Here is a 23,969-nt window from a genome sequence, read left to right as displayed (position 1 = left end):
GCATAAAAAGCATGAAAAATGCATACCTTCTTCTGCTTGACATTTCTCCTTCGAGTGAAATAGGAAGCGATGTCATTTGTTGCTGTCATATCAGTGAACACAGGTGGAGGGACTTGTTGTGCAGAACCGGTATTGTGAATGTCCAGGTACTTCCCCACAACATATTCCATCTGGAAAAATGACAAGCACATGATATTTGTGTAACTTTTAGAGGAAGATTCATATAGTTCAGCATTTCAAAACAACTTGCAATATCAGCAATTACTCAGAAGTACCAATGTGTTATATCGTGGATTCCCTGAGTAACATACTTTAACCCCACCACTTATATCACATGTTACCACTCATGCACATCGCAATTTTTCAATAGTCTTGTTTCCATGCCCAACAAGTTGCAGCATTAGGGCTATATTGTTGCAAGCAGAAAGCAGGCCCACGAGTGTAAAATAATGCATATTTACAACTGGTGTATATGGCGTATATCTTCGTCTTCCTCTAGTTCATGTCACCTTCTTCTTTCCATTCACCGTAACATGATTCTCCCGGCGGGGTGAGCTCTGTCCCGGTGCAAGTTATAGAGCCTCACTTAATGGGGGGACATAGGGCTTGAGCCTGGCGACGTGAACAACATCACTGGTCACGTTGGGAGGCACTGAAGGCTGACCGACTGGGGCGACCTCATATGTCACGTTGGACAGTTGATGTACGATCTGGTACAGGCCAGAATAACGGGAAAGTAGTTTTTCCGACAAGCCGACGTGACGTGAAGTCATCCAGAGAAGGACAAGGGAACCAGGTGAAAAATAGTGGTCTCAGTGCAGAAGGTCGTAGCGTCGCTTTTGAGAAGCTTGCAAGACTGTGAGGCGATGACGGGTGACCTCTTGGGCCTGGGCGGCTAAGGCAATAGCATCGCAAGCGTAACCAGTGCTGGGTGATTGTACTGCAGAAGGTAGCAATGTGTCGAAGGGCCAGGTGGGGTCGCAGCCATACGAAAGGTAAAATGGTGAAAATCCGGCAGTGTTGTGATGGGACAAGTTGTATGCGAAAGTGATGTATGGTAAAGCGACGTCCCAATCGCGGTGATCGTCCAAAACGTACATGGCCAGCATTTCAGTTAGTGTGCAGTTGAGTCGCTCAGTGAGGCCGTTCGTTTGAGGGTGGTATGCGGTAGCAAGCTGTTGTTCTGTAGAACAGGAGCAGAGCAGATCATCGACGACCTTTGATAGAAAGTAGCGGCCGCGATCCGTGAGTAACTGGCAAGGAGCGCCATGGTGCTGGATGATGTGGTATAGTAAGAAGTCGGCGACATCTGTAGCGCAGCTGGTTGGCATCGCTCGTGCGATGGCATATCTCGTGGCATAATCTGTTGCTACAGCAATCCATTTGCTTCCTTTAATGGAAATTGGAAAGGGGCCAAGGAGGTCGAGGCTCACACGAAAGAAGGGCTGTGTAGGGATATCAATGAGTTGAAGCACACCAGCAGGAGGCATAGGAGGCATCTTCCAGCGCTGAAACCAGTCGCAAGAGGCGACATAATGGCGCACAGAGCGATAAATGCCGGGCCAGAAGAAGCGGTGCCGCAGGCGGTCATAAGTATGAATTATGCCCAGATGTCCAGCAGTAGGAGCGTTGTGAAGTTGCTGGAGCATGGCCCGTCGAAGGTGCTTGGGAACGACTAGGAGGAGCTCCGAGCCATCAGGACGAACGCTACGGCGGTATAAAGTTCCATTGCGCAAGGTGAACATCCGCAGGGACGGATCATTGGGCGAGGAGCTTAGGCGTTCCATAAGTGTTCGAAGAACAGGGTCTTGGCATTGCTCGTCGCTAATATGGAGGAAGCCGGAGAGGGACAGAATACTGATGTACGAGTCTGCATCGGTATCGTCCGGTTGATCCACGGGATTGTGGGACAGGCAGTCAGCGTCTTTATGTAGGCGCCCTGAGTTATACATAATAGAAAATGTATATTCTTGTAGATGCAATGCCCAACGTGCAAGTCATCCAGTTGGGTCCTTCAAAGAGGAGATCCAGCAGAGGGCATGATGATCGGTTACGACGCAGAAGCTCCGACTGAAAAGGTACGGTCGAAATTTCGCGACTGCCCATACGAGCGCATGACATTCCCTCTCAGTAATGGAGTAATTTCGCTCAGGCATGGAAAGAAGGCAGCTGGCGTAAGCGAAGACACGGTCTTGGCCCTGTTGACGCTGAGTGAGGACAGCGCTGATGCCATGACCCCTCACGTCAGTTCATACTTCAGCGGGCGCAGAAGGGTCAAAGTGTGACATAGAGAAGGCTTTCTCCTGCAATGGTCCCCAAGAGAAAGAGACATCCTTCTTAAGGTCAGTGAGGGCAAGCGATGTCGGCAAATTTTTTCACAAATCGCCGGAAATAAGAGTATAAGCCCAGAAAACTACGGACATTGTTTGTTGAACAAGGTACAGGAAAATTTTGCATGGCGTGAACTTTCCGTGGATCAGGTTGGATTCCGGCAGTGCTTACAAGATGGCCGAGCATGTTAATTTCACGGCAACCGAAACGGCACTTGGAGGAGTTTAGCTGAAGGCCAGCCCTGCGAAACACAGAGAGTACGGTTGTGAGGCGCCGCAGGCGGCTCTCAAAGTTCACCGAAAACACAATCACATCGTCGAAGTAACAGAAGCATGTAGACCACTTGAAGCCGCGCAAGAGAGAGTCCATTATGAGCTGGAATGTAGCTGGCAGATTGCATAATCCAAAGGGCATGATTTTAAATTGCTGCAGATCGTCCGGTGTGACGAAGGCGGTTTTCTCGCAGTCCATCTCATCGACGCTAATCTGCCAATAACCAGAGTGGAGGTCAATTGATGAAAAGTATTGGGATCCGTGAAGGCAGTCAAGAGCGTCATCAATGCGAGGCAGGGGATAAACATCCTTCTTTGTTATTCTGTTGAGGTGACGGTAGTCAACGCAGAAGCACCACGAGTTGTCTTTTTTCTTTACTAAGACAACCGATGATGCCCACGGGCTACTGGAAGGTTCAATGATGTCCTTGTCCATCATCCTGTCTACCCCTTTCTGTATGATGGCCCTTTCTGTTGCAGAGACAAGATATGGCCGCCTATGTTTGGCCCAGCAGACGGTCGTCCAAATCAAAGATATCCCGATAAGATGACAGGAGGTGACGAAGAGCTGTTGTTTGCTCGGAAGGAAGGTCAGGGGCAATCATCTTACAAACATTGTCTGCAGGCGTTGAACACGAAGGAGTGGGTGACAAAGGCCCATTGGTACTGAGGAAGGATTCAGAGGTGAAAGAAGAAATCTCAAATTCTTCCAAAGGACTGATATGCGCTATGGCGATACCATGTGGCAGCACATGCTATGAAAATCTAAAATTGAGGATGGGCACGCGAGCGCAGTTTTCGCGGATCTGGATTGCTCGGTAGGGCAATATTGCGCGACAAAACCACGTCAGTAAGCAGCAACACGACGTGCTCGCCATCAGGTACGGGAGAACAGGGCGTCAGAAGGACATTTGTAGCCACCTGTGGAGACAGCCTTGCAAACTCAGCAGAACATAAGCAGTGTGAATGAAGCACAAGTTGTTGCGTCGGCAGGAAGTGGCAGATCCAACTGTACAACACCTGTGGAGCAGACAATTTGGGCAGAGTGTTTCGAAAGGAAGTCGAGGCCGAGAATTAGGTCGTGCAGACAGTCCTCAAGGACGATAAATTAAACAATGGCATAATTGCCCCCAATGGTCACACGTGCCGTGCATATTCCAAGAATAGGTGAAGTACTCCCCCCGGTGACTCGCACAGTGCACGGTACGGCGGGCGTCAGAACCTTTTTGAGCCTTTGGCAGAGATCAGCGCTTATAACTGAAAGCTGCGCTGCTGTGTCAACAAGAGATATAACAGGAACGCCATCAACTTCAATGTCAAGTAGGTTTTCACGTGTAGGCAGGGACAACAGGGGATTTGTGGGCCGGGTCAGAGTTGGAGCTTCACCTCCGGGAGCTGCACCGCCTCGTTTCCCGAAGTGAAGCGACCGGTTGCAGATGGGGGCGAAGAGCGGTGAACTAGAGGCGAACGGGACCTATGACCTTGCGGAGACGGGGAGCGGCTGGATCTTGGTGGAGCACTGTCAGCATTGATGTTCCTAGTCGACATACAGGGCAAGAAAGTACGATTGTCTGGCACTCGGTGGTAGTGACTCGGAGATGACCACCGAGGAGGCGACGACCAGTGGTTGCGGAAATGACGGGCAATGTGTCCAGTACCGGAACAATTGAAACAGATGGGTTTATCATCCAGTGTGCACCAGTCAGCTGGGTTGCGACAGAGTGGCGGAAAGCTTTGCGTCTGAGAGCAAGCGGCCGGAGAAATCTGGTAGGTGTTTGTAGGGCGGACCGAGCAGAGAGATGGAATGCCAAAACTTGCTATTTCCTCCCGAACGACCACTTGTATAAGGGAGATAGCGGGCATGCTTTCCCGACAGTCAGAACGAACTAAAGCTGGAGCCATGTTGGAGCCAGAGCCCATGGCCGCCGCGGGGTGCCGCCCCGAGTCCCCTGGCTAAGTGCACTGCGGCTCGCTGAGCACAAGCACATTTGGCTTATGTTTAGCATGTCGTAGGCACCAAAGGTGGAAGTCATGGCAAATGCACGCCACGGTGACATTTAGAAGGCGCTGGGGCATTGTGGGCATGCCCCACTGCGCTGTAGCCTTCGTAGTGCAATGCAGTGAGGTAAGAACGGGACCACAGCTGAGGCCGTGTTTGATTGCCGATAACTCCGCTTCTGCTGAACACATTGAAGTGCTTTTTGCGGCAAAGTGGTTCTGAAATAGCCTATCTTCACTTCAAATGTCTTTCTCCACTTCGATAATAAGTGGTTCAGGGCCCCTTTAATAAATTTTCTATTTTAAGATCTACAAGTAAGCACATTAACTCTGACATTACTGCTTGCATAAATTTAGCTTTCTTTTCTGTGTATAGCTTCCAGTCAGAAGCTATACCTCACACTACGTTGGGACCCAATGCTACAAATACATTGCAATATGCTGCAACAGTTGCAAGTAGCCGAGGTAGGCGAGGCAGAGTTCTCTATTAAGTCGCACCTCTTACAAACAGTAAGGAATAATTAGGCACTGAAAATGAACTGAGTGAATGAACACCTTGGAGAAACCAATTTTATAAGTATTTGTATGAATCTCAGGACAGGAAGCAGCACAGTACCTCTCAATATCTCTGGGTTTAAGCAATAAAATTTCTATAGGGTATTTGACTAGTTGCCTAATGACAGGTCCAATCATGCCCACAATCGCTTTGAAACATTTTACAAAGACAAAACTAATTGACTATATGATGACTTGCAGCACAGCAGTATAAGCTTGCAATCACATCAATAGGGAGATTCACAAATAAGTGAATTGGTCTGCTGCAGTGAGACCCTACTTGGTCTCACTCCTCTTGCAGAGCGTCGCAAACTTGAATGCCTAAAATTCCTTAACAAGTTAATCAATTCTCCTCGCCTCTCCTCTCTTGATAACTACTTGACTTCTTCCAAACCCTCATGTACGAGGAGTCACCATGCTCTAAATATCTCAACCTTTTTTGCCCGCACTTATTCCTTTAAACGCAGTTTTTTTTCCATCAACAGTTGAAGTCTGGAATTTATTACCAGGCAACAGCCATTCACTACCACTGAAACAATTCACGCAAGCTTTTTTATAAGTGTTGTATGTTTGTTGCTCATCCCACTCCTGCAATAGCCTCACTGAGGCTGCAGAATGTACAAATAAATAAACAAAATAATAAATTTGTTTAGACTTGAAGCATTGATATCTCAAATGTATGTTAAGAGGCACCCAGAATCAAATAAGTCACAGCTACATTCACAGCTACTTGTTCAAGAGAAAACTGTTAACATAAGCTACTGTTCTCCTGCGGCAAGTTGTTGTTTCATCCACTTTAACTTCCATTAATTTATCGTTTCTTTATTTCATTTATTAAGCACAAGTAATTTCCCCTATGTTGTCCTTGGTGTCAGTGTTTGTTGGCTTCTCATGATATGACTAATAAAAATTGGGCCCCTCGGTAAAACCCCTTTCTTCTTGTTTATTACATAACGAAGGTCTCGAATCCGGCCACATTGATGCCTTCGGGTAGCATACGTGGGTTATTGACCAGTTGCCTTCACCCAAAAAGATCACGTTCTCGAAACGCCTGCGGCAAAAGAGAACGTTCCACGTCCGCCGCCAAGGTCTGCGAGTGGTGGCACTGGCTAACACTCCCAGGGTTCTACTACGACACATAAATACCCAAGAAAATGGATGGGGAAACAGCGCCGCGGTAGCTCAATTGGTAGAGCATCGCACGCGAAATGCGAAGGTTGTGGGTTCGGTTCCCACCTGCGGCAAGTTGTTGTTTCATCCACTTTAATTTCCATTAATTTATCGTTTCTTTATTTAATTTTTTAAGCACAAGTAATTTCCCCTATGTTGTACTTGGTGTCAGTGTTTGTTGGCTTCTCATGATATGACTAATAAAAATTGGGCCCCTCGGTTAACCCCCTTTCTTCTTGTTTATTACATAACAAAGGTCTCATATCCGGCTACATTGATGCCTTCAGGTAGCATACGTGGGTTATTGACCAGTTGCCTTCACCCAAAAAGATCACATTCTCGTGACACCTGCGGCAAAAGAGGACGTTCCACGTCCGCCACCAAGGTCTGAGTGGTGGCACTTGCTAACACTCCCAGGGTTCTACTACGACCCATTACCCAAGAAAGTGGATGGGGAAAGAGCGCCGCGGTAGCTCAATTGGTAGAGCATCGCACGCGAAATGCGAAGGTTGTGGGTTCGGTTCCCACCTGCGGCAAGTTGTTGTTTCATCCACTTTAATTTCCACTAATTTATCGTTTCATTATTTCATTTATTAAGCACAAGTAATTTCCCCTATATTGTCCTTGGTGTCAGTGTTGGTTTCTCATGATATGTTTTCCCACTTGCGTTATCACCATCATTTGCCACTACAAAATAATGCAGCCAGAGGTAAGATCAGCAAATCATATGGAACCAAAACAGTCATAACTCCTGGCAGCTGAACAGACTTACATTTGACTTAGATAAGTGAATGGACAGATCATTAACAGACAATGTAAAAAGCTCTGCAAGTAGGCTTGTCCACATAACACGGAGTACTGCCATAAAAATGGCAGTGCCCCTGCTCAAAGTCAGTTTGCACATGGCCAACCAGCACAAAATAAATGAGCTGGAGAGAGTTTATAAGTTGACACATTAGTAAATTAACTACTTGCAAAAATATAGTTTACAAGTGAATAAAATGGCATATCACTGTGTGGGAGTACAAGCCCTGCTAAATTTTCAAATTAGATGAAATACTTCTTGCCAATGAGTAGTCAACACGTGAAAGCACTGGTTTACAATAGGCTTATACTTCAAAAATAATGCTGAAGTTCTGTAATGCATATGTGATCTTGCATTAGGTGCCAGTGTCTCTAAAATTAAGAAGTAACAATGTTGATAATAATTTAGGATACCAATTTAATCAATGTATAGTAATGTGGAATGCATCCCACTTACCACAGCCTGTATTCTTGACCACACATCAGCCAAGCTATACATCGGTATACCATTGTCAGGTCCTTGGGTATCCTAGAATTTCAATGTACACTTATTTCTCTTTCTTTTGTTTCACAACTAACAAAGAAATGGCAAGATAACACCACTTGCAAACCACATACCATATACAGTGCTGGCAATCAGATAAGCATTCTGCTCTCATCATACATTAACCTTAAGTGCACACATCGTAAAAACCAATAAATGAGCTTCAAGCTGTAGAAAAACCATGATCAAACTTAATATCAGTTCGGATTTAACAACCCTTTTGAAGCAGGCAATTAGGCAAGAATTTTGCTCCCATTCATAAACATAATTGCTGATCATAAAAATAAACGAGCAAAAACCAGAAAAGCCATGACGATTTAAGGAGACTCAGAGATCCATTTTTGTTACTAAGGCTAATTATATTAAATTTATGCACAATATAGAGTTTATTCTATTTTCATATATAACTTCAGTTTCTCAATATCTGTTTAACCTCTTGTGCTTCCTGGAAGTGGGAAAAGTATGGTCGTTTGTGCAAGGTATGGGCTTCATACAAAATCTTTTAGCTTTATTATTGAAAAAAAAATACTTAGTGTTGAGTATATTTATTTATTTATTTAGAACATATTGCAGACCCTTCAGTCTAAGCAGAGAACACTGATGGGTTTCCTGAAAACCAATGACCATAATTGCTGGAAGTTACAATAAAGCCTAGGTAGTCCTTGCATTCACATCCTTGACAATGTGCATGTACAATTTGGCCAAGATTGAGTCACACTGATTACATGAATTTTTGTGCCCAAGTAGTAAAAACAGCGCAAGATTAAACAAAAAAGCAAAAAACGATGTTTCAACGTTTCTAAACATGCTTATTAAAATTGCAAATGACCAATTTACATTAAATTACACAAGAATGCAGACGTGTCTTTCTAGAAGAAGTGTCTGAAGTGGCAGAAGAAACATGTTTTGTTATTACTCTTAGCTCTCATCTGTACTACTGTTGCTTTAAACATTGTATAACATCATAAGTGTCTTTAACAGGAGGTCCCGATACAGTCTGACTATGGGACCTCCTTATGTATATACTACGCACATGTATTTATCTGTATTTTTTACTAATACAGTCAAACCTTGATATATCGAACACGGATATATCGAATTATTGCGTATTTCGAACAATTTCTATATCACATGGAAAATCGCATGCATTTTTAATTCTTTATTTCGAACGGGGCCGGATGTAAAATGGGTATATCGAACTCCGCCGCCCCAGACCAAGTGCGCTCTGTTGACATGAGGCGAGCTTTCCCGCAACACTCTCGAAGATGGCGGCGGCGCGATCGGCGTTCCAGACTGCTGCTTACGACAGCTGCCCACATCGGTTGCGCCGAGGGCGCCATTTGAACGTAGCGGCGTACACACGCGGCGGCTTGGAGCCAGCACGGCCGCCTCGATCACGCGCGCACCTATGCGCGCACGGCGGGGCAAGCCGCCTCGATCACGCGCGCACGGCGAGGCTTGCCCCCGCCGTGTGCGCATGATCGAGGCGGCCGTGGAGCCAGTTGGAGCGCTTTGTCGGTGCTGAGCCACACATCATGTGCATTGCGGACTTCGTTGGCGGTGACGACAGCACCGGAGCAGTGGCGGAGTTAACAGACGTGGAGATCGCGGCAGAAGTGACTGCTGAGCGGCCAAACGAAGATGCTGCCGAGGCTGATCTAGCAAGCGCTGATGTTGCCCCGCTCCCGACTGCAACTGAGGCTGTAGCTGCTTTGGCCGTTGTACGCCGCTACTGCGGCGCAATAGAAGGCACTGGACTGTCTCTTGTGGACCGTTTGGACTATGTTGAGGACGCCGTGGTTTCAAGCACGCGGTTGCCAATATGAAGCAGGCTACGCTGCTTCAGTACTTTCAGCGAACTAAATAAATACTTTGAAGCTTCATGTGAGTATCTATTGCGTCACGATTGGTTCATTGATTGATTTGCGCTAGTTTTTGACGCGTTTTCTACGTGATTTTATATATCGAATTCTGGCTATATCGAACTATTTTGCGATCACCGCGCTGTTCGATATATCGAGGTTCGACTGTACATACATTATGAAAAAAAAAAAAAAACTTCAAAATTATCCTGCTGGTATCCTCAGAACCAATGAGAGGTTCCTTACCCAGCCGAGCTTTCTTTGCTACACTGCAATAAGAAAATTTTACTTCAGCCGTTTTGTGTTTCAGATATTCTTTTGATTCTTCTCTAGTCTCTCCGGTTACACAGAGCAATCAACTCTTGAGTTGGAAGAACAGCCAGCCCAACTCCTGTAGAATCTCTTCAAAGCCTTTGTGGCCTCTGTTAAACCAAAATATGGCTATAGAAGTGGCCATTTCCATAATAGTGCATGAAGCAGATATTGTTTAGGGGCACAGCAACCAAATCACGCTGCTGAGACTCAGCCACCATTTCGGGGCTCGCCCAGAAACAGAGAACCAACAGCTTTTCGCTTGACAGCCTCACATATGTAGAAAGTATAGCGTTCGCCAGAACACTGGTAAAAAGTCAAGAAGGAGCTGGTGCCAACACAGCCAGGCTAATGCTTGCTTATTGTTACAGCAGGAAAGCTCACAATCTATGCAAAATTTACAATTGTGAGCCTCATCAGAAGAGTATGAATTTTTATTTGAAAAATTTGATTTGTCGACCCGCATCTCCCCTTAAGGCCATACAAAGACGACTGGCAAACCATGAATTAGGTTTTTATTTACCTTACATAAGTAATGGGCAAATGGTGCAACAGGGAGGCACAGGAGTGACAAACGTAGAGGACACTGTCTCGGACAACATCCGTACACAAAATTTTGCAGAAATGGCAGCTGTGGGCCAAGTCACGCTGTCCAGATTGTCTTTATACCCTTACTTTCATTGGCGAGATGGTTTTTGGCTCTCCAAGTGCTACACAGCTGCTTCGAACTGATTTGCTTTGAGTTTGTATCAAACTGTAACTTTCATAGCCACCAAAATCTGCACTCGTTAGGCCCAACGACCTTAGTAGTATGACCATGAAAAAAAAATTCGCCACTGGCTGGAGAGGTGGTGGGAAAGAAGCAATTGAGGGGAGTGGCACATTGGCGATTGGGTTCGAAATCGTTCCCACCGGCTAGGCCAATGGCCAAAGAAGCAGGCGGCAACTAAAGCGAGTGTCCTACCAAGTTTGTCAGTGCCCTTCGTGGATTGAATCACATGCAGGCACACAGCTCTGCATGAACCGAATTCACACAATACAGCATAAGGTGCTGACATTGCACAGTCAAGGTTGCGCAATCTGCACTTCGCTACATAGTAACGACATGTGAAGCACTTTGGATTGTGTGACAGGAGATTGTGAAGTGTTTCCATCGTCTCAACCATCGTGAAATGTTAAGTTGATGTTGCTTCACTGATTCACAGCACTGAGCAAAACTGTGAAAATTAACTTTCTGTACTACTAGCATAAAAATGAACAAAATTAATTTTTTCCCTCAAGATTAGTTTTTCCTGACTGCCTGATTATTGGACACTTCTGAACAAAATCTTTAGAGGCAAGAAACTAGTTTTACATTTTTTGAGCTATTCCAAAATAAATTGGGCATATAGCGGTTAAAATTTTTTCATATTGCCTCCTCAACACACTGTAAACAAAACATGGCAGTATCACAGCTAAAGTAGGAAGAGAACTCACCACCATAGCATGCATGTTCGTCAAAACACACTCATGTCCAGTGGCCACAGTGTGAAATTGCTCAAACAGCAGATCCAACAAGTCTAGAAGCAGCCGTGGTTGTAGAGCTGAAGCTGTCTGTGCAGAACCATTGCTCGTGTCCAGAAGCACCTGGGTTGTCCGCCGCACCATTGCTAATAGCTCAGTCTGGCAGCGTTCCTTGATGAGCTGTCAAAAAAAACAACCATGCAGGCTCATAATGCACAAGAACAGTCAGCTAGGACTAACAAATTATGGGTTTGCTCAACAGCAAGAATACATTTTCTGGTGGATAAATGTCTTGGCTATTGTAAGTCACTAACAATGCTTTTCATGAAATGTATGTTATCCTTCAGAGAGTATGAAACGCAAATGAAAATTACTTATTGCAGCCATGTGAAAATGCAACTAATTTACCGGAGCACGATTAGCTAGTGGTAGTAAGGAAACAGCATAGTCCAGCAAAGCCCAAAGAGAACTTTACTCACTTCTCGACAGGTATACTCACAAATAGAACTATCATTTTCATTCTGAGCTTGTGCAAAAGATGGCCATTGCATGACTGCATGACTACGAGCTACTAAAGACTACATCAGGAACTGTAACTTATCTATGAAATTGTATTTATAGAGCGACATTGTGAACTCAGCTTCTCCGTGGTGCCTGCAGAGGGTAGAGGTGTGCAAATATTCGAAACTTTCAAATGATAAATAAAACATTATCACATTAAATTCGGTCTGTGAAACAAATAGTCACTGTTCAAAAATTGAAAGAATTTTTTAATAGTGTTTCAATACTTCATGTAGTCAACTGTGCATGACCAAATATGAAAGTCAAGCAAAAATGCAATAACTTCCATCCCATCCACAGTGGACAAAACATGCTAAAGCACGCTGCATTGCTCAAGGAGCCAAACTTTTTGGGCAAAACCATGATCATCTGAATAGAATTTTGTTCAAACATGGTAGTATACCTGTATTGCAGCTGTACTACAATGAAATTTTGGACTATGTAAAAAGCGAAGTTTAAGGGTCCCTGAAATTCTCTTTTTAACTAATCATAGAATGGCCTCACAAATCTCCTGCTGCAAAAATGTTTCAAATCCCTAAAGTATAAGTGTAGTTAGATGTAGTTACTGCATCGATGAGTGGCTTTCTCTCTATTATCATGTCCATTAGCGTGCTGGAAGCTACACGGGACAGGTGGCAAGGCTCCGCCCAAAAGTTCAGATGTTTCACCAGTCAGAAGGCTTGTCACAGCACCCCATGGCAGCTACGGTATCTACCCTATATAGCCCGTCCCTACTACCTTGGAGGCCATGTGCAGCAGACGCAGCTATGTGCATCTGTCATGTGTAGACCGCCAGTGCAAAGATGAATACCTTTTCTGTCCTTTTGAGATCGCTGACATATATTATTCATTTCTTTACCTCAAAATCAGCAATAACAGTATTACTGAGAATGTTCCCACGATTGCGAAATCACCTGATGGCTGTTGGTGGGCTTCAGTGGTTGTGATAATGACATGGTGAAGGCAAGGGCAAGCGATTTGTCACAGTTTTTGACACGAGGCTATAAATTCCCACCTGCATGCAGTGCAATAATTGGCTCACATGTTCACCAAAGAGAGCGGTTTGGATCAGAGAGCAAATGGGTATAGCCAATATTCTAATTGACATTAAGAGAAAGAAATGGAGCTGGGCAGCTCATATAATGCCCAGGTTAGGTAACCGTTGAGCCATTAGGGTTACAGAATGGGTACCAAGAGAAGGGAAGCACAGTCGAGGACGGCAGAAGACTAGGCAGGGCGATGAAATTAGGAAATTCGCGGGCGATAGTTGGAATCAGTTGGCGCGCGACAGAGGTAATTAGAGATTGCAGGGAGAGGCCTTCGTCCTGCAGTGGACATAAAATAGGCGGATGATGATGATGTACTGTTTATAACCAATTTATCCAAAGTGAAATTTCGTTGCAGTTGGGCTTTGTTTGCTTCTATGTATAGATGCATCAACTGTATACTCATCGTATTAAATCTGAATACATTTACTATCAGCATACTTGATACAATACTAGCACCAGCCATCACAACTATTTGAACTGAAGGAAAGGCACTTTTTTTTACTCTGCCATTCCCGCAGATGATGATACGCATTTCAGGTTTGGCCGCAAAGGTATACAAAGATGTTAACTGGCCTACAATGCTGCCTTTCTAAACTTTATACAGTAATGCATGGCTGGGTATGCTCCAAAAGAACCCTGAGTTACGGAATAAACTGCCTAGCTGCTCCTAATGCTTCCTTGGTGCTTTTAATAAAGTATGTTATATAACTTGCAGTGTAATAACAAACTTTTTAATGCTGTGAACACCAAGATGCAAAAATTGTTTGATAACATTGGTGACAAGGCTGTACATTATTTGCAAACTATTAAAAAAATATTCTTTACTTGATTCCATTTGCTTCTGGCACTACTGAATTCTTACACGATTTGGTTTCAAACACTGCTCGCACACCCTTAGCAGAGAGACTTATTCGGGAAATTCCACAATGACAAAAGTACACAACAAATAACCCAAATATGAGTGATCGAAAGATTATATAATTTGTAGATGGCTCAAATGTTATGTGAATGAAAACAAGAGATTCATGGCATGCCATATATAATGTACCACTGGCAACAAGGAACATAAGAAAACTTTAGCAATAATGCAAACTAAAAGCTAAATGTGGCTGAACTTGTTTGGTTATAGCCCAATAAGTTCAAGCAAATTTCACCCCCTCCGCCTCAATTTCACAGTACCTGCTTTTGATAACATGCATGTTCTAAAGAAATGTTAGTACATGCAACAACCCGTCTAGCATATCTTACTTCACATAGTCTGCAGCATTTAAAGAAAACAGTTTCCGAGTGACTTAATCTTCACCTACACTATACTACATATAGAGCATGTGCATATATAAGATGTCACTTTTTAATGCAACATACTTTCTACACCAACCCTTTAAAGTTAAAAACAGCATCCATCTAATGCCCTCTGCACAGTCCTTTGTTTTGTTTTCTAATGTACTGCCTTGCCATGCACTGCTTTGTGCTGTCTGCAAATAATAAAGCAAATGTGAAAACTGAACTTTTTTTAGAAATTGCACCACTAGGGGAGCAACAGGCAGGAGTTTGAATTTAAATGGGGAAGAAGGAATAGGGATAACAAAAACTAATAGAAAGGAAACAAATTAAAAAAATTTTTTTCTAGGATTTTACGTGCCATGACCACAATCTGATTATGAGGCATGCTGTAGTGGGGGACTTTGGATGAATTTTGACCACCGGGGGTTCTTTAATGTGCACCCAATTCACAGTACACAGGCATTTTTGCATTTCGCCTCCATCAAAATGCGGCCGCCACGGCCGGAATTCGATCTCACAATCTCATGCTCACAGCATAACGTCAAAGCCACTAAGCAACCACGGCAGGTCCAAACAAATTTTGGTACATAGAAAATTTAAACCTACTGTAGCAACTGCGGTACTTGACCACAAGACAACAGATACTGCACCCCAAAGCAGCAGCCAAACAGTGGCATCAGGCAACCAGACGGAATTTTGCAACTGTCTACGGACAGTCAAGCTACAAAAAACAGACCAAAACAAAGGTGCTTCAGCCCAGGGCATCTGGTGGAACATATGCAAAAGAAGCAAACACCACATCCCAGCCGGTGTCAGATGACCACAGGTCCAGGGACAACAGATGGAGTAGAGACGCATTAGACTTCTGATCGGGCAGGTGCTAAGAGGCCCGCACGAAAGAAGCTGGCCTGCAACTTTGTGCGTGGCCAGGCACCATCATTACCAACTCCGGTGGTCACTGCCCACGAGATTTATGATCAACCAAGCCTCTACATCTACAGAAGCCATAGCACTAAACTCTACTGGGGAGTATTCTGCAACTGTACACCTAGTGGAGATGTCCATTTCATTTGCTGCTCAAGTTCCGATTGGCTGGGCTAGGGTATGCGTGAGACAGGCGCCCCCAGCCAATCAGCACTTCAGCAGAAGATGAAATGGACACGTCTACTAGGTGGACACTTACAGAATACCCCCTCCAGAGAACCAACACTGCGGCACCACGCAAAGATTGTGGGATCGTTCCCCACCTGCGGCAAGTTGCTTTTTTCATCCACTTTGATTTCCATTAATTTATCGTTTCTTTATTTCAGTTATAAAGCACAAGTAATTTCCCCTATGTTGCCCTTGGTGTCAGTGTTCGTTGGCTTCTTACGATATGACTAATAAAAATCGGGTCCCTCGGTTAACCCCTTTTCTCGTTCATTACATAACGAGGGTCTCGAAACTGACAACATTGATGCCTTCAGGTAGCATGTGTGGGCTTATTGACCAGTTGCCTTCACCCAAAAAATATCACGTTCTCGTGACGCCTGCTGCAGAAAGGATGTTCCACATCCGCCGCCAAGGTTTGCGAGTGCTGGCACTGGCTAACACTCCCAGGGTTCTACTAGGAAACATAAATACCCACGAAAGTGGATGGGAAAACGGCGCCGCGGTAGCTTGATTGGTAGAGCATCGCATGTGTAATGCGAAGGTTGTGGGATCGTTTCCCACCAGCATTCTTTATCCACGTTGATTTCCATTAATTTATTGTTTCTTTATTTCATTTATTAAGCACAAGTAATTTCCCCTATGTTGTCCTTGGTGTCAGTGTTTGTTGGCTTCTTATGATATGACTAAAGTTCCTTCAAATTCAGGCATCTACGACAGGACTTGCTCTTGTTAAGACCTTATAGAGCTTCACCTTGAGAGTGTGCGGCGGCTGAAAATGTGTCTTGAGAGGTTATTACAACTTGGCAAGCGATTAGGCACATCGGGCATGGACTTAAGGAGCTGGATAGATGAGGAGAGGGTGAGAGAAAGAGACCAGCATACAGCTGACCATACAGCAGCTAAAGAGGCAGAGGAAGCAGCCAGAGCTTGCTTATGAGAAGAGAAAGCAGTTCATGAGCTTAAGCTGCAGTTACAAGAACACCAGGCAAGGTTAGCTCCAGCAGCTGGCAGTGATCCGTCAGCACCGTTTCAAGTTCTAGTTTCAGCGAAGGTTTACCAAAGCCCACACAAGCTCATTCCCCATTCAACAAGGGAAGAGACTTTAGCTGCATGCATATATCCAATGATTTGAGAGTGGCTAATAGTCAAGGATGGCCACGAGATAAATGGGCGTTGTCTATCAGTATGTGCTTAACTGGAGAAGCACCAAGTGCTACTGGTTGTATGGTGGCCGAGGATGCCTTGGACTACACTAAGCTGAAGCGAACTCTCCGAGATGCAAGAATGGAAAACTCCGATGCAAGGAGACAGTTTGCTGGTTGTCTTGCAGGATACTTCAACCATTGGCAGCAGATGACCAAGATGGAGCATACTTAAGAGGACCTCCGAGATAAAATAATTTGGGACAGTTTCTTCACCAAAGTCACAATAAAGAAAGGGGCTGCAGAGGTTTGGACAAGCTCACTAAGGCTGCAGACCACTATACCAAAGCTCAGGGTCTGATCAACCTTGGAAAGAGCAAAGGGGAAATGGAACCTGAAAAGTATGCAGGGCAAGTTAAGGCCACAGATGGGCAAAATGTAAAGGAAAAACTACACTGTTTCCTTCACAACAAGCTAAGGTATAGAGCGGCAGACTGTTGGTCGAAAATGAGACCACTCAATCAGAAGAGGGCTCCCTGCACAAAATGTCGAAAGAATGGCCAAGTGTTATGCTCTATGGTCGTAGAGAGCAAACTAAGTGTTCTTGAAATAAGAGGCTGTTCTTCCAGTGGTACTCAAGTTGAGACGCACAAAGTAAATTAAATCACCACTGAACAGAATGCCAGCGGCGATGGCATGCTTGAGGGATGTAGCAAGGACAATGCTAGAATGTTCCCATGCCGTATTATTGGCTATAACCATTAAATTTGGATAATGGGTGTCTATGCTAAAGGAAAAGGAACCAAAAATCCAGGAAAGAAAATATGTAAATCACTTTTCCGCCCCCACCTTTATACCATGCAAACCGCATGGCACACCTCTCCAGTCTCCCTTCCACCCCTACGAAGTCAGCAAGAGGGTGAAAGGCAGATGAGAGAGGGGTGGTATGAAGGTCTTCTGTGCGGGGTGCGCGGCACAAAAGAGGGTGCGTGTGTGTATGTTCTAATGTTAGTATTTGCCTCATCAAGTGCACTGCCATTGAATCGATAATGCCCAACCAACTAGCCCATCAATACCTCCTGAGCACAACAGTGAGACTTCCGAGGAGGCAAACTATCACACATGTGTACACATTACTGCAGCATTTGTAGTGCACTGGCATTATCGTCATTTACTTAGAGCTACAGTGCATATTCCCACAAGCTTTATTGCCATATTTTGTGATGTTTCCCCATGCTGTGCCCATCCATGCCAGTATGCGCGTCAAACAGCTGATCACCAGCAATGCATACTGCCTAGGTAAGCTTTGCCCAAGCACAGAGAACTGGACATCTACTTATTCGCTACCATTGTAGCATTGCTGTTATTTCAATCAATATGTTCTTACTTGGAAAGCTCTTCCTCAAGGCGTATTGGAAATAACATAGCACAGCACGATGCATGCCCACGTGGTTGCTCACAGTAGTTAAGTACGAAATGTCTTCTAAATGGGTGGGTTGAGTATAGATGTATTCTTCCAGCTGAACAGCTGGCTTGTTAGCACTCAAATATTGCTGAAAAGCACCATTTCATGGTTCATGCAGTTTAATACCAAATTTACGAGCATTAGCATCTGCCTCTTTTGTCTAAAATACATCAGAAGTATGCAACAGCTGCAGCAATGCCAGATACAGAATAAAAACGCTGATTTCTCATCAATAGAATAGCGGTACCACCTGTAATTGTTTGAAAGAAAAAAACAAGATACTAAACACCTTATTTCACTAGTATTATAATGAGAGTTAGTGCTCCGATTCCACTACTATAAAATCACCACTTTTTTGTCTGGCACTGCAGCAGATAATGCCTACTTTTGACTGCATTGTACTACGCCCCCAGTTGTCACAGGGAAGAGATGTGCGGCTACAGAAGCTCACATGCACATGTGCAGAGGCCATTGCACTTGTGCGCATGAGGTTGTGCCGGCGCGCACATATTGCAGTAGTAGACTTGGCTGTAGGAATTCTTTACACAATCAATCTTCTCATTTCGTTGTCCTTTTCTGGATACCGGTGCAGATTACAGATGGGTATCAAAACGATTCAGACCTAACAGTGAGGACGGCGAACGGGAGAAATAATTCTTTGCGGTGAGGAAGCATGTCAGATGGTGTAAACATCACAGTTGAGTCTGGCACGGCAGTACACGACACGACAAGATCACAAGCACGACAAGATCGACAAGACAAGTACACGACAAGATCGCAAGCACCGACGTCGCCGGAGGTAGATCTATATCATCATCAACGAAGACTTTGTGAACACTGAGGTCGGCGCCGACCGATGGTGAGTCACACAGCGGCGAAAGGGCCACTTGCGCGCGAGAACAATCGATGATGGCACTATGACGTGACAGGAAGTCCCACCCGAGGATGAGATCACGAGAACAGGAGGGCAACACTAAAACTCGATGATGTACAAAACGTCTTGGATGACTACGCAGGCGGTGCATACAGCTGTAGGATGAATGCGTTGCGCACTAGCAGTGCAGAGTGCCATGCCAGATGGAGAGGTCGTGACTTTCTTCAGCTTGCGACAAAGATTTTTCATGGATGACGGAAACGGCGGCCCCGGTATCGATAAGCGCTTGAGTGGATGTTCCCTTGACATGGACGTCAATGACATTCTGTGGTGAAAATTGAGACCCTTAGAAAGTTCGATGAGCTTGCAGTTCTTGCCTCCAGAACTGCGCTAGTTAGTTTCCCTCAGCAGTAGGTGGCCGACGACGCATAGGTGACAGCGACCGTCGACGTGGAGATGGAGAATGGAGACTGTCTGAACGGCGGTTGCGATCGAAGGGTCTCAGTGGCAAGTGGTGACGCTGAGGTGACGGTGCAATGGTGACGGTGGGCAACGTACGATTGGAGAGCTCCAGGTTGACTTGAGGGATTCCAGCAATCTCCACCAAATGTAAGAACGTTTAATTGAAGGCGAGGAGCAGCAGATAAACAGCAGCCTAGCAGCAGCGAACAGCCCGAGCTCTCTTGCTAAAACACCGCATGGGTCATCGTCGTCATCTCCGAGCCACTCTTAGAAACACGAGGTGCGTCCACTTCATTACATTGTAAATAATGAAGTTGTTGAGGTACTATAACTGAAATTTTTATGATAACATCACAGAAACATTATCACTACTTCTGCCAATTTTAATCAAAATTCATGAGGAAATAAGGACGTTGATTTCAAAAACCACGTCCCCCCTTAACTTACACTGGAACTCCAAGAAATATGCTTCGTTTTTTACAAGAAAGATTCAGATGTTTTTAAGGACTTGGTTATCGTTTGCAGCTTTTCTGCAATTTATATATCATTTATGTATCATCACAATGTATACTCCTAACTACGTGGTGTATGATATGCACAATATTCGACAACTTTTGCTTATAATATTGCAACTATGCATTTCTTTAGAATGCTGAGGTTTGCTTGGACACATGCGGCCTAAACAAAGGCTTTTCATATTGTTTCTCAAGAAAATAAAAAAAATATCCGACGATTATGATAGTTCCTAATGCAAAATTTGAGCGGAGCTCAATGTGCGTTTTCATTTTGCAACACACTGAGGCAAAGAATTTGAGACCGAGCAGTGGCATAAGCATGTTCACATGATTAAGCTAAGGGAAGCAGATGCTCAACCTAGGAACAGTGCCTAAGAGCTGTGCTCTAAAATTCGCACAGCAAGGGGTTAAGCTGAACATTGCAGTAATGTGTATTTAGTACCCCCCCCCCCCCCCAAACAAACAAGCACACACACAAAAAAAGGAAAAAAAAAGTGTGTTCCCTTTCCAATGCTGGTGCAGAACACTGGCACTAAGTTAAACGTTTTATACACTCCTGCAGCAAGGGACATTCTCAAAATAAACACAGAGTGTGCACTGCCATAAAGGTTGCAGGTATTAGATATCCATTACATATCAGATGCCATTAGATATCCATTAGAAGAGCAACATTGCTCTTCTATGTTTATTCCAGACATATATTTAAACTAATAAGCGACCCCGTTTACAACTGCAAATACCCCACTCTTTTTCACGCAGATTACATAATCAGTTCAGTTTCATGCACATATACGCTAAAACAAATGCATTTAATTCATCTGTACTACCTCGTGCCATTTGTCTCTGGAATGACCTCCCTGATAACATAGCCTCCGTATGTGTGATGTGTGTAGTACGCGACATGGTGCGGTGGTCAGAACGGACAGAAGCAGACGACAAGGACTGCGCGTGCCGAGGCGAATTCCGTGCTAGAGAGAAAACGACAACGCCGAAGAGTGTCCGGCACGTGAATTCACGGCACGAGAAAACAAGAGAAAAATGCCAACCAATTAGGAGCAACCACGGAACATCAAACAACCAATCAGAAAACGACTAATCGGCCAGAGCGGAAGAAAAAGCAAAGCGCGCTGGCAGAAAGGGGGAGACGCCGGGAGAGTTCCAGGAAGCGACGCCAGGTGAAGGTCGGCCACCGGACCGGGAGTTGAAGACGGGCCGTCAGGTTCCGGACCCGAGAACAGGACTTCACCCGACCGGGGACTCCTGCCAACCTGTCCCTGTGCGTCGCCACTCTACCTGATCGTGCCGCCAGCTGCCCAAGGCCGGCGAGCTTCTGTGCCCGTGGGCAGGATGAGAGCAGTCGGGCTATGGGCCCGAGTTCTATGCGCAGGTGCCCGGCCAGAAGCCGCCGCCATCTACTCGTGCCGCCTGCTGCCCAAGGCCGGTGTTCAAGCTTCTGTGCCCGTGGGCAGGACGAGAGCAGTCGGGCTACGGGCCAGAGTTCTACGCCCAGTTGCCCGGCCAGAACGCCGCCGCCATCTGCTCGTGCCGCCAAGCCGCCTGCCTTCTATCTCCAAGCCAGAGCAAGGGCGCTCCGGTTGCCCGATCAACCATCCTACACCCCAACCTTTGGCGAGACCGGCGCAACTTCTCTCATCGTCTTGCCACCGCTTCTAGACGTCGAGATTGTTATGCGCCACTGCCATCGTGGTCAGCCCGAACTCGCGCACTAGTTAACGCCGTACTAGCCCTGAGTGTGTTCCTTACCGCAGTGTCTGAGTGTTCATTTTATGCTTTCTATTTATTTCTATTTCTATTTAGTTTTATTAAAAGTTTGTGTGTGTGTACTCCAAAGTCAAACCCAGGCTATCCAGAGGGCCCAGGAAAGGGCGAAGCATCACGGCGTTCTGTCCTCTAGGTGGGTGCGGCCAGCGGCTACAAAGGCCTCCCGTTAGGAAGTCCTGACAGTAGCTCCTCAAGATTAAATAAAGTTCGTTGTCTGTCTGTCTGTCTGTTTTCGAAACCAACGGCTTTGTCCTCAATTAGGTTCTCGGAGGCTCCGCCTAAGAGAACTGTCAGAACCTTTGAGTACAAGAACCTTGCATCACAGTATGTAACCCCGACACGTTCCGCTATCACTTATTCATGCTTTTCCCATTTAATACTGTTCACGAATGCCCAGTCTAGTGTATTTGATCACGCATTTTTGCAATGTTATATATCATAAACAGTATTTGTTTTGCTCTCTTAATGGTAACAAGTGTTCGTGAGCCTTCAGATATTGCTTTGTATTCCCTGTGCCTTGAATATTGTATAACACGCCAATCTTTTTATAGCACTGTTCCTGTTGGACATTTGTACCTCTTATATCTTTACTGTTTAAAATGCCCCCCTTACTTTATGCCCTGCCATAGGAGAGAAGAAGTTTGGGCATGTTGGTGGGATACATTCAGACTGGGATACATAGCGCAACAAACTATGACACAGGGACAAGCAGAACACAGGACGAGCGCTATCAACAATTTATTTATTGCAGCTGGTGAGTATATATATACTCACTGGGACGCCACTACAACAGAACACATGGAAGGGAAGGAGGAAAAGACAGTTATGTGACTAATATGCCCAAAAATTCAAGCTCTTTCCTTGATAAAAATATAGACGGCGTGCTAACGCACTCGTCACCTGCTCTGGCTATCTCAGCTGCTTCCACAATTTCCCTCGTAATCTTATTCCTGTGGCAATAGACAACAACAGTTTGTTTTAATAGCGGGAAGCATGGTGCCTTCGCGTCACATTTTCTACAATGGGCAGCCAGATGCCCATCTATTGCATCTACTGCGCTCGTCCTGTGTTCTGCTTGTCCCTGTGTCATATTTTGTTGCGCTATGTATCCCAGCCTGCCATAGGGCCTGTAAGGTGCTTTTGAATAAATAAATAAATAAATAAATAAATAAATAAATAAATAAATAAATACTGTATTACATGAGCAGCACTAGACCTACCTCAACAGTATCAGGAATGCGGTTGAGCAAAGCCAAGCACCTGACCAGGATGGCTGTGTATTTCGGTACCAAATGTGGTGCTTCGCCAACTTGGCCAGATTCTTCCAGTTTGAGCAAACTACTAGTTTCGGTGTCGCCAGCTGTGATGCTGGAAGGTGCAGAACTCAATGTTGCAGTGCTGGAATCTGCAGAAAGTGGACATCGCTTTATAAGCAAGGCCTTAAAAGAGGAGAATGACAGTAAGCTATCACTGCAAGCACAAATTGTGCACCTTCTTAATCAACATATCACAAAGATGACAACATCAAAGCTCTTCACTAAAAAAGTAACAATAGATTTAAATAATTCATAACCCAAAATTCCAAACTTTTTTATAATCTGATAGTACTCTTATGATATACTCTTATCAGGGGAGTATCATAGCACTGCAAAAACAGAATAAGGAATGTTATTAAATATTCATTGCTACAGATATGTCATTGCCACACTAACAAGGGTTATGGGAAACACAGTAACATTATGTATTAATTTTTTAATCACAGACTAAAAGTTAGTGCGATTTGTGACACTCTTAGTGACCACTTGCCAATCATTTTATCTGTAAATCAAAGCCTCAGTAGTGAAAAGCATATAAAGCACTCTCCTACTTCTCAGAATATCAACCAGGAAACATTCTTTTTTTTTTTCTTTTCATTTTTGCAGGCACCTAGCTCACCTGGATAGGAGTGAGTTTTAAATGAAGCCGATCCAAACAGACCTTGCAACTTGTTCATGGAAAAATGAGTAGAAGCATTGCACTTGTTTTCCCTTTAAATCTCTATCATGACAGCGTAAAGCCCATTGTGGTGGACTCTGCCACCCCCCCCCCCCTGATAACGAACGCAGCTGACCCACCCTCTCACATCTTTTAGTATAACTGAATGTTATCGTGTAGTGTGCGGGAGAGGGAATAGTGCGAGGGGGCCTTACAGAACTGCCGTGGCAGCTGATGTTTGAAGGAAACTGAAATAAAACCAGTTGCTTGTTATGTCTTGGGACGCACACATCACTCATGTCAGTCATTTCCTGCCACGCTCTCGAGCCCTTCGCAACATTGGTGACCTGAAGTAGCA

General features: G+C 44.9%; 1 protein-coding gene across 2 annotated transcripts in view; it reads right to left on the bottom strand.

Annotated features, from left to right (window-relative positions):
- The window catches only part of Sec8 (Secretory 8), a 97,908-nt gene that overhangs the window by 55,379 nt on the left and 18,560 nt on the right, over window positions 1-23,969 (bottom strand). For both annotated transcript variants that reach the window (XM_050193014.3, XM_055061359.2), the window contains exons 9-12: window positions 22,858-23,042; window positions 11,325-11,531; window positions 7,588-7,659; window positions 27-170 (exon numbers count right to left, since the gene is read on the bottom strand). In XM_050193014.3, coding sequence (XP_050048971.2) covers window positions 27-170; window positions 7,588-7,659; window positions 11,325-11,531; window positions 22,858-23,042 — 608 coding nt within the window. The remainder of the gene's footprint in view (window positions 1-26; window positions 171-7,587; window positions 7,660-11,324; window positions 11,532-22,857; window positions 23,043-23,969) is intronic.

This window comes from Dermacentor andersoni, chromosome 1 (genome assembly GCF_023375885.2).
Source record: "Dermacentor andersoni chromosome 1, qqDerAnde1_hic_scaffold, whole genome shotgun sequence".
NCBI classification, from domain to species: domain Eukaryota; kingdom Metazoa; phylum Arthropoda; class Arachnida; order Ixodida; family Ixodidae; genus Dermacentor; species Dermacentor andersoni.
The sequence above is the reverse complement of the archived record's forward strand: the minus strand, read 5'-3'. Positions and strand labels throughout refer to the sequence as shown.